At 34.0% G+C, this 12151-nt stretch overlaps 1 protein-coding gene across 1 annotated transcript in view; it reads left to right on the top strand.

Moving 5' to 3' along the window:
• The first annotated feature begins 2847 nt into the window (after nucleotides 1-2847).
• Nucleotides 2848-12151, top strand: part of LOC150098977 (sclerostin domain-containing protein 1-like) — a 53393-nt gene continuing 44089 nt past the window's right edge. Inside the window, exon 1 of the mRNA XM_090405422.1 lies at nucleotides 2848-3367. Within this exon, the coding sequence (XP_090261548.1) occupies nucleotides 3196-3367 (172 nt within the window). The 5' untranslated portion in view covers nucleotides 2848-3195. The remainder of the gene's footprint in view (nucleotides 3368-12151) is intronic.

Here is a 12151-nt window from a genome sequence, read left to right as displayed (position 1 = left end):
GATTCTTATAATTGTTTAAAAATAGAACAGTGCAATACTAACAATTACATCTGTTTATTGTTGCTATGTTTTCTTGTCCAAACTGATTAACAATATCCCCCTCTAAAAACTTGAATAAGCATTGGAATTGTTTATTATGTCATTAAATTTCACAATAATTATTCATCTAACCAATCGGTTTCGTTAATTGATAGTAGCTTCATCAGGATAAGCACATATAAAAAGCATGGAATACAATTAATCTAAAACTAAATCCCGTAAACAATACAGTACAGACAATTATGAAAAAAAGAAGCACGAGTTGTAAGCAGAGGAATTATTTGTTCTCTTTGAGACTTTTCACACCTTGGCATAATTAAACTCATGAATGTTCAGAGATCATATTACAGACTTCCAGACATGTGAAATTAATTCCTCTTGAGGGAATATCTTGTCAACAGAACGTCGTGGTTCATTTCTATTGCATGCTTTGGTTCACAAAAGAGACAATGTGCAATTAAGCCTGATTCTTTTTCCCTGATCGCGAAATATCTACTAGTCTAACCAATGTACGATAAACCACGAAATGAATTTTATAGACTCTTATGTAGTTTTGAAAACTATTGTCTTTTTTGTATCTTAAAAGATTTCGAATGTTCTGCATAATAAGAAAACTGTCTTTAATGCTCTTTAATTTGATTTGTTTATTAATATTATTCCGGATCAATAGTTTTTATTTGTAAACAATTATTCTTAACAACGGAAAATTGAGAAAGTATTAATGTTCTGTTAACACTAAAAAGGGGAAAAGCTTTTTTTTTTTTTTTTTTTTTTGTATGCTACTGGAGAGAGCCTTTCCAGGTTTAACACAAAGTGGGAAATGACCTTGAAACACACAGTGGAGAGTTCAAGATCGTGATAACATTGTTCAAAGGTCACGGAACTCAAAATATTTCCCTTTGGGAATAAAGTCAACTTTTTTTTTTTTCTTTGCCTTATAATTCAGACTTTCACCTCGCAAACTGAGATTACGTGCGAAGCACACGCGCACACAAAAAAAAATTACCTGTGCCCACAGCACATGACTCATAGAATAGTTATGAACCAACTGATTCTCACAGAGACATCTTTATGCGGAAAATGAAACAATTCACAATGGTTTCTAGTAAGAAAGGCATTCCTTAGTGAGAATAATAATATTTTAACCTCTTCATTTACATCCTTGTCTCTTCCAAGAAGTGCATATCAATCATAGATTTCATCACTTAGTGGGGCGAGAAAAAACCCAGCTAGAGCCCATCCATCTCGTTGATCTATCAATCTTGGTGATCCACCTACTTTATCTAATCCTTTTATTATCAACCACTTGTGTGATCGATTAATCTTGTGCTTGCTATTTATGTGATCCATCCATCTCGCTACGATACTGATATCAATTATGTGCGCCGCGTTTTATCTGGATGTGCAATCGCCTTTTTGCTTTGTGTCTGTCATTCATCAGGCTACAGAATGCAATCACACACACACTCAAAGGGGTTGACAACCCAGCTTGAGTCCCGAAATTCTCACGACCGAAAATTTTCATTGTACGTATAAATCCGTATACAGTAAGAACCTTTTCTATCCAAAGAAAAGCTGTAGCTAGCATAGAAACTCAAAAGTGTGTCTGCTTACAAATGGAGATATAATTACAGTTTAAGTCCGTTACAAGGGTTCAAAAAGATCAAGAAATCTATCGTTATAATCTCTTCACCCCCTTAATAAGCGAATGGAAATATCAATCCATTGTTAATCACAATTCAGTATTATCTTCGGGAGAGAAGGATGAACAAATGTAAAGAATAAAACCTTTAACGAACAACCGAAAATGAATACACTTTGACTGAATGTGTGCCTAATAAATGCGATTAAGGGATCGTTCCAGAGATGATCACTATTTTATACTATTCTGTTAAATATTAAGTTTAAAAAATCGTTACATCGCACTTAATTGATTAAGTACAGTAATTATTTTGTAATAAAGATCCCAATGGAATTAACTGCTTTTCAAGTATTGTGCAATATAAGTAATCTGTGGCAAAGAAGCAGATTTATATAACAACAATATTTCTTAGTAAACAATATTATTATGCTTTTTAAACTAAAATGGTTAACTGATTAAAGCACTAATGAAAAGGAGAGCATCCTAGGCGGAGTTCGTGTCTTTTAAGCGGTACAATATCAAGACAACTTCGATGAGTTACATTCTCATTACGTAAATTTGGTAACTTTCAAGTTTCTTTCAACATTTGTCTATAAAATATGGATGTATTCATAACATCCTGCATTTTGGTTAAGTTATAGTTAATCGTTAAGTAACTGAATTTTAAAACAAAGTGTTTTTAAGCTTTTTTTTTTCTTTCCCGTATATTTACGTATTAGCCTTAATTTTTTTTTTTTTTAATACCACTTAAGTTTTTCTAATTTATATACCACCTATATAAATGTGTTCGTTTATCTTTTCTGCCTTCGTTTTTTCTTGCTTGTTCTCTTTGGAGTCAGTCTTCGGGACAAATGGAAATACTTGTTTCAACCAAACGATCTTGTGCAGGGGCGTGCGACACATTCGGCTGAACTCGTTGAAATTCGCAAGTTCCTGTAAAGTTACCGCCAAAGTAAACTAATTCGTCATCACGGTCACCGCTGACAGAGAACCATACGGTTCCCTTCTCTTCCTCCCCCCCACCCCACCCTAACACATGATTAGAAAGCTCCCACCCCCCCTTTTCGAAGTAGCGGAGAGCTAGCAGGTGATTGGCCCTAGCGGAAACACAACGGAAGGGCTCGGCAACAGCTTACCCGATCCACACTGTCGGCCTAACAGTCGCGCGCTGCACAACGGCGTCGGAGGGTCGATCATGCGTCTGTGAAACCAGTCTGCTCGGCACGCGCTCAAGTGAACAGAAAGGGAAAGCCAGAGTGAAGAGAGATCAATCGGAAACCAGTGAGAAAATTAAAAAAAAAAAAGAAATCCATTGGTCGACGTCTAGTTTTTCGTGTATTATATAACTCACCACTAGAGGGAGCTGGATGTCGCGCGTATTTCATAACTTGGACAGATTACTAACAAAGTGTGGTTATCAGCTGAGGGCTAGTTGTTGACCTGACAATACATGCCGGTAGGTGTCAGTTAAGTTGATCTCTAATAACGTTTCCCGTAGTGTTTGTAGGTCAAAGATGAAACTGAGTTGGCTAATTCGTCTGCTGACTACGTTAATGGCGACAGAATGTATGGTGGACTTGTGTTGTGGGCTTCGACCTCCCGAGTTTTGGAGTCCACAGGGCCGTAAATCATCACACAACTGGACAACGGTGGACCAGCATGACAGGCCAAGTCATGTTTCTAAAGGTAGGTACGTTTCTTTCTCTGTATTGCAGCATCCGGAACATCCTCTACTTCTCTGTGAGAGAGAGAGAAAACCATCTCTCAACCTAGTTAACTACGTTCGGGACTTAAAATAGCAAGTCTCCTTTCAATTTTATGTGGAGTAACAAACTTTAACTGTTGGTCTCGACTTTCTGCTAGTTGATGTGAGAAACACAATTAGCCCCAACTAGGTCAATAACACCACAATGAAAAGTGCTCGAACATTTCTGATTGTAACAAGTTCAATTTGATGGGAGAGTGGTAATCGTTAATTCATTCGATGAATTAATAGTGATGTTTTAAATGCACAAGATAACTTTATCAATATATGCGTCCAAATATTTGTAATTTACATATTAGTTCAAAAAAGCTTGTCTATGTCAGTGGATATGTTGATTTCTATTTAGAACTAGACCCCTCCTGGTATTCCGAGTGAATTATATTGTATTAGATATTAATTTCATTTGTTATAATTGTCTAATAGCTAATTTCTAAATATATTACAAATATTTTATTGTATTTCTAAATGTGTTTACTATTTAGAATATGGAATGTTCAATGGTATTTATTATAATCTAATTTCTAGCTGTATTGCAATATTATGATTTATTATAATTATAATCTAATTTCTGATTCTATTCAAGATAAAATGTTCTATTCCTCGCAGAGTTGTGATATTTATAATTATAATCCGCTAATTTACGAATTCTGTAACGTTCATTGTAATATTATGATTATGAAGTATTTTTAATGGTGTATTAAGATTTTTTTATAATTTTATAAATTTTTTATTTTCTTAAAATATTAATTATTTAGTTTTAAGTTAAATATACCTTACACTATTATTTCAGATAAAATTGCTCTGATACATTGTTAAAAAAACAATAATAAAAAAATTAGACATTGAAAGATGCACTGAAAAAAATTCTTTATAATGGAAGTTTAATTTTAAGCAACAAATTATTACGAATTGACAAGATAACCATGCACCAGGAAATTTGAATAGAAACTTTTTTTTCACATTTAAAAAAAAATCTGAACTCGACTTTAAAATCAAATTTAACCCGCATTGTTAGACGTCCTCTAAAAACACAAGATTATATTTGATAAAAGAAATATCCTAATGGGAAGGTGTATAGGTCATCACACTCATTTTTGTGTATATACACGATGGTCTAAAGATGCCGCTCATTAAAAACAAGAGAAAACAGACTAATTTGTTTCGGCTGCTACTCCATAGCCTTTCAGAAATTTGGCAGTTTTCTACAGGAAAAACGTGATCATGTTGTTTACTGACATTATAATGAATGTCTCCCATCTCATTAACTTCCTGTTTACGCCAATAGATATTCTTAAACTTTGTTTTTCGATTTAATAAAAAAAAATCTTGTTTAAATATTTATCTATTTAAATTATTTGTAACTTTTTCGTGTGTTTCGTTATGATATGATTTAACATACATTTTATTGAGTCGAAAAATCAATATACCCAATCAAAATGTCATTCATCAGGTGGATTTAGATACTATCTTAAGTAATATAAAGAAATTACTAGTTATGGAATTAGTAAAATCCCAATTAAAATAAAACTTTACCTGTGACTATACAGTACCTGTACAATAATTATAAATAAATATGCACACTATACAGTAGTAATAATATACTAAGTCCTTATAAGGAGTGGCTTAAAGGGGCGTAGCAAGAATACTTTTCATCTTCCCCGTTATCTGTATAGGACAGTGTAGGGATAAGGTGTTATTGAGCTATTAAAGCTCTGATCATGGCAGGAGGGTAACAGCAATAGCCAAGCCTTAGAACTTCATTGGCTACAGCATTGTCATCTATTACCCTCCAAGGGTATTAATATTCTAATAATATTCTCACTATACTGAAATTACTATTATTTAGCTTACGATAAATAATTAAAAGTGGTGTATTAAAATATCATTTATTAAACTTTTAATAATTAAGAATTATAAAAAATTACTAAAATTTACAATTTATAATTATAAATTAAAATATTTAATATAGATTAATTAGTGTTTTTAGATTAAATATTAAAATATATTATTTAATCTTATAGAACAGACCACTTTCACAAATCATAGAAACTATTGAGTTTGTTTATTCAATTTAAAAAAAAAATATATATATAACGGTCTCATAGCCGACAAATCAAACATAGATCGCGCTGGTGGGCAACAATAATGGACAAAAACCCACACTGGTAATACCTCCCACATTACTACTCAAACCCACACAAAAGACCCACATTTATGTAATAGGAACACAGCAGTATCCCTCCGATTAATCTTTCATTTTTCCACAAATAAAGGAACAAATCGAAAATTATAAACGCAATTATTTATTACTTTCCTTGCATTCGTTAAAAATAAATGATTTATAACATTTCTTTGCACGAAAAAGGAAGTCCTAAATATAAAAGTAGTATACAATATACGTCTTGTATACTACTTTTATATTTTAGTGCAATTTATTTCATTTTTCTCTTACATGCATTTAAACAATTTATATAATTTATTTCAATTTTTGGAATATTTTTATAAAATTTTAAAAATATAACAAACATTTCATGATTCTACATAATATTACAATTAAATTATGACCGAAATGTTCAACTAGCTTGAAAGTGTTGCTCCTCTAGTAATAATAAGAGAAATGCAACGTGTTCTGGTAAGGTGATTCTTTATTCGGCAATTATTAAAAATTGTAGCTATAACAAAATCTCCTACACAGAATGTAACTCTTTACTGACAAAATTATAAGATCACTACTAACACGGAAAATAGCAAGACAGTGTCCATGAGGTTTCCACTAAGATATTTATGCTACCAAAATTAATCCAATTTTGGATATAAACTTAAAATATATCTGAAAGGGGCACTAGCGACGCTTTTGTATTTAATAGTACAATTTATTTAATTTTTATTTGAAATGTATATATATAAATTTGATGAACGTATATACTTTATTTCATTTATATCTTAATATTTTTTTATTTATTCGAAATATTTTTCAAAATCCTAAAAATATAATATACCTTTTATTATTCTGTATCATTATATTATAAATAAATTACTACAATAAATTAAGATTAGTGGAAGAGGCTCGGCTATTGCCGTTACCCAGCCATGACTAGAGCTTTTTAGCTCAATAACACTCCATCCACACAGATTTTCTTCATTCAGATGACGGGATGAAGAGTCAAGGACTCAGTCCATCGCCGAGTTCTTTTAAGAACTTAAGATTAGTGGTAAATTTTAATTTTAACGGCCTCTGTCAATAAAAATCATATTAGGCTTATAAAAATTATAAAAAATATTAAGCTTAAAAAATTATAGGCATAGCCATCGCAAAAGTTCCTACACAAAGTATACGCAATTGATTATTGACAATAAAATTATAAGATCACTGTATTATCTCAATTTTAGATGCAAGTTTAACACGTTAGGAAGTGCAGGGATGCTTAGTTTCACAATGCTTTTCCCACACAAAAGGATTCTTCAAACATTTTACATCGAAATCTCCTTCCTCAGGTTTGATAAATCAAACCAAAGTAACATGTAAAAATGTAAGAAACTGGGCTTTACGAATTTAAATAGAATAAATTTAAAGGTAATGCACTATTCCTGATTATGCTACTGTACGTACTTAATTCAAAAATAAAACACCTTCCCACGCAAATCAACTTAAAGGACGACATTGCAATTAAATTACGTCATGAGTTGAGTCACGAGTATCGTCTTGTCAAAGTTTTAAATTATTTCTGGTTGACAGCATTGCTCTGAATAAAACCTATTTGGAACAAGTGCATTCGATAGTACATTAAAAACATCACTAATAATAAAAAAAAAACACAAAACACAAATTTATGATTTATGTATATACGAATCTATCAATGCTTATGCAAACGTTTTAAAATAAAATAAAAAACATAGCAAACACCTTGGTGAAACTCCCCTCCATTTTTGTTTTTGAACTGAAAGATATCAACAATCAACCATGAAACTTCGCGTGGGCGCCAAAGTAGCGTTCCTGTAGCACGTGCTGCAGTGTTTAGATGCGTAGCCATACACAACTAGTTTTTTTTTTCTTCTTCTTCCCTCCTTCGAGATAGGGGTTTAAAAGTACGGTTTGAACAGTTTAACGGTTGCAACGTTATTTTTTTTTTATTTTTTTTTTTTAAAAAAAAAAGGTAATAATAATACAGTATCGTTATTATTAAATGAGAAGGTCGCGAATATATAGCAGTGGAGCCAGGGGTTTATAGAGAAATCTATAACCGAAAATAAAAAGTGAGGAATGAAACTTAGTGATTCAAAACTAAAATAAAATAACGAACCCTGCTGACACAAGAGATAAAGTTGACCTTGAAACAGCGATCAGTTAAAAATGATCAATGCCTTTCACTAGTCCCAAGCAACACCAGTCAAATTCCTAGAACTCGACTAATAATCAATGGCAGCAATTTAGCGTAAATCAGCATGCAAACAGGTTCAGAAAATTAAAATAGTATATAGCGTTGTCAACTATAAGAAAACTGTCATGAAAATTAGGTTTAAACGTTAATCAAAAGAAGAAAAAAAGTAACTTGAATCAAAGGTGTTTCCTTTGACACACAGAATCAACCAGTCGAATATTAAGTAACGTAGTCGTTTACTAAACAAGATTTAAACTCGAGACAACAAAACACTGAAATCTTCTACGTATGCAAGCATTTTTATGCCAAGTCAGTTAATACCTTGTTATATTACTTTTAATAATATCCTTCCTCTTGATGCTTTACCATGCAATTAAGCAAACGACCCCGTTGTCAAGGGTATTCCTTTGGTGTCCTTTATGTAACAGAAATGTGTCCTTTACGTGAGTAACTGGCTTCCTTCAATTCGGGAAGTTTTACGACGATAAATATCCCGCAGGAAGTTATATTACTTTGTGGCTTTAACAGGAAGAAGGAACCGGAAAAAGCAAAAGAAACCAACTAACTACCTCAAGGGCTTAAAAAGATCTATTTTAGAAACTGTCGATTTTCTTGAACTGTAGTTCAAGAAATTCCTATCTTTTCGCATGTGCTTATATCACTAATGAGTTGTTGGTTCTCAAATAGATCCCCCCCCGCACCCCTCTATTTTTATTTACATGGTGAATAACGATAACGCCTATCCAATTAAAATAATTTATTTCAGGAAAGATCTGGTGTATGTCTGTGCATTGGCTATCAACACGACACTTAAACTACTACCTCCGTTATCCCCCAACATTCCCCTCTATCGCATCCCCCCCGCGTGTAATGTTTGCTCACTATATATGGCTTCGGTCATCGCCCTCTCATCTCCTTGCTATAAATTAAGATATTTTTCATTTCAAAGAAGATCTGTGTTATATACTTCCATCTCCCTCACGCTTAAACCCCTTTTTCGTTTCACTTGAGGGCCGCTGTTTAAACAGCGTTAAAATTCTAACTGTTTGACACTATACATCTGAAAATGTCAGAATGACAAACAAGATTCAGTATTTCCGCTGTAATTTGGGCGACACACCAAAAAGGTGGGTGTATTTCGGCACTCCCGAAATAAGGCAGCCAATCGTACGTCCTTGAACTCCTTATGTGAGGATGCGTCTGCTAAGAGTAGACAATTTTTTTTTTTTTTTTTTCAGACACTTCCGTTCCTAGGGAAGAACAGAAAGAAGACGCTTCCATAGAATATTTAGAATCTTTTTTTTTTCCCCTCTGCATTCCATACTTAATTCTTTCCACGAAGTACCACAAATGATTTCATTATGTATATAATAAAACATGTTCCATCGTAATAAAAATATATTCTATATTAAATGAAAACGAATAAGGGTTATTTGAAGTGTTTCATTCATCATTCTGTAAATTACTCAATAGCCCCCCCCCCCCAACCTTTTCAAAGTATTCCTAGTAGTCCGTGTACTCAATGAGGTACTCAAGCATCAAATGGACAGCAAGAGAAAGAACAGCAACTGAAAAAAGTGTTGGTTCAGCATTATTAGCAACAGTTTTTACTTCCAATACTGATTAGACTTAACATGTACCCAAGAGTTAAAATTTGTTAGTGAATAGCAGATTGATGAAGACTAGTGAAAATGTTGACCGAGTTTAAGCTATTATTAGAATCTTTCACTGAAGTCAACAGTGCAATGAATGGAAGGTTTCCAAGCAGTCTCACAAAATCTGGCAAGGTTCCCCGAGACACGCATGTCAAGAGTGCACTCGACCTTTCCTGGGTGTCAAAGCATACGGAAGAAAAACGGTCTCACCATTATTGACAACTGGGTCAGTAGTAATTACTGCCAGACACGAACTATATGAACTCAATGCAAGATGTGTTTGTCGTAAAAGATCACAGGAAGTCGGGATTCAACAAGACGATTATACGTCGGAGTATGCATGCGATACACACATTGGAACGTCTCAACAATGCTACTTAAATATTACTTGGTTACGTGCCCGAGATAGTAAACAAACACCCTCAGAAGGAATGTCTCGTTGCTAATATGATAGCTTTTAACGGCGTAAGTTATTTGTTTACGCCGGCCGAGTAGTGATGAGTTGTGGCATCCAAAACATACTGTGGATCGGTGAAATTCTTCGCGTATTATTTGTAGTGTATGTTCAATGTGAATAGTTAAATTTGTCTTTCTTCACGAGCTCTGTCTCCAGTTTCACAGTACCTTCGAAACTCACCACGGAATTGTCCGTAGCTATCAGAAATGAACATTTTTTTTTTTTTTTTTTTTTTTTTTTTTTTTTTTTTTACTGAACCAAAGCTGTCTTCCTGCTGCTATTAGAGGCAGCTGTCAGAATAAGCTTGTGCTATTAAAGTAGTTAGAATCGAGCAGCTGTGTCTTGTCACATTCCTCAAACGAAGGCCATGAAAACCACCTGGTTTAAGTAACATTTTTTATTCTCTTTTGTTTAGCCAACTGCGTTGGAACAATGGTTATCAAGTCAGAAATCTCGATGTACTTTAAGCTACTAGTTTCTTCAGTGCCAGCAGCTAATACAGACTACAGCAGTCTTCATAAGCATTAATCTAAAATAGAGCCTCCATAGCTCAGTCGGTATAGACGAAGCCCTTTGGTTGGAAAGACCAGGGTTCGATTCCCGTCCATGACGTTAGGAACTTTATGTGGTCTCTTTCGACTAAAGGTGAGTTAGTCTCACACCTTTAAGGTTTTTCGCCCCTCAGAACAGGCAAACTGGTCCCATAAACATATACACAGATCTACAGTTCATAAAATACATACTTAGTCCCTCATTAGGAGGGCTCAATCCGTCCCTTAGGACGGGGGGAGGAGGAAAGGGGAACCCATACGAAATAAATAAATTTAAAATTATATCAGTTTACCAAATGCCGATCTCTGTGAGATCCGTATGAGTTTCTAACTCATCTTCAGACATATTCGGAGAATCCACAAATTTCAGTAATAGCATGGAATATATTCTTGTATTTAATTAGTTACAAAACTTTAACGGGTATGAAGAGTTTTTTCTTTCATGAGATTGTGTTTTATCAAACATATCCTCAAAAGTATTGATCTCACAAATTTAGGTTATAATTTAGGGATGACACTTGTATGTTATTATGTATAAATATAAAAGCATTAACAATATTTAGGTTATGAGGGAAGCTACTTTGGATGTTTCAGAATACTTTACAGGAGGGGGGGGGGGAGGTTCAAACCTACTCCACTGGGAGCCCGTAGTAAGACCCTTCTATACTAGAAATGTATATACTGCCTTTTATTGGACTAAGATTTATGTATTAATATTGTGGGGGGGAGGGCAAGTGTTAAAGAAGGAACTTATTGATGCAATTCTTGAAGAGATTGTTCTTGAGGAGAGATAGATGGAATAAAACAGGCCGATAAATTGACTCGGTACGATTGTTAGCTGGATTAAATGGATGCGATTCGCAATGGCTCCTTATTACCTATTTGAACGATGATAGTGATGGTTTCTTCGGTGGAGTAGCATCCGGGAAAATGTTTGCAGAAAGGGAATGCCTCTGAGAAAGTGATTGCAGTGAGTCTGTGAAAGATGTCATCTATTTAGTAGACTTTCCTCCTCTTGAGATCATCATAACGGTTATGTGAGAACCTTCTAAGTTTGGGCGAATTTTTGATTTGTGTGATTTAGAGTTGGCGAAGCAAGAAAAAATAATGTCTTGAACTGCATTTTTGGAAGCTATGGATGGGATGTGTTTGTGGTAGGAAAGAAGAAAAGTGTAAATTAACTCTAGAAGAGAAATCCAGAACTTCTTTGGAGATTTGAATATGATCAAATACAAGGAGAGGAGTAAATCTGAAATGTTTCTTACAAGACCTTAAAAAATGAACTTTTGATGGCAATGAAGTTGAAAAGACCATCATCCCATTGTAAACATGGCAAAGAGTGTAACATTTAAGGATCTACTTAGGGAAAATCATAGTGCTCGACTCTTTGAGCACTACTGGGCTTGTCAAAGAAAGAAATGAAGTATACTGGCAATTAAGAAAAACTAAGGACCAACCATAAAGCCTTCGGTTACTCCGATACTGGCGGAAAAATCTGACGAGAACCGTCCACTATAACACGTACTGAAGGAACAGATAAGAAATTAGCGACCCAATTTCCTATCTGTAGAGAACTAAAGGCAAATCATAAGACGAAAGCAGACTGGATCGCTAATACTAATGTAATTCTCTTGGGTTGCCTATACAAGAGATGGAGAAGGAT

This window comes from Typopeltis vanoorti, chromosome 15, assembly GCF_054136105.1.
Source record: "Typopeltis vanoorti isolate ZY-2024b chromosome 15, IOZ_Tvanoo_1.0, whole genome shotgun sequence".
In the NCBI taxonomy this organism is placed as follows: Eukaryota; Metazoa; Arthropoda; class Arachnida; order Uropygi; family Thelyphonidae; genus Typopeltis; species Typopeltis vanoorti.
This window is presented reverse-complemented; position numbering and strand designations above follow the sequence as displayed.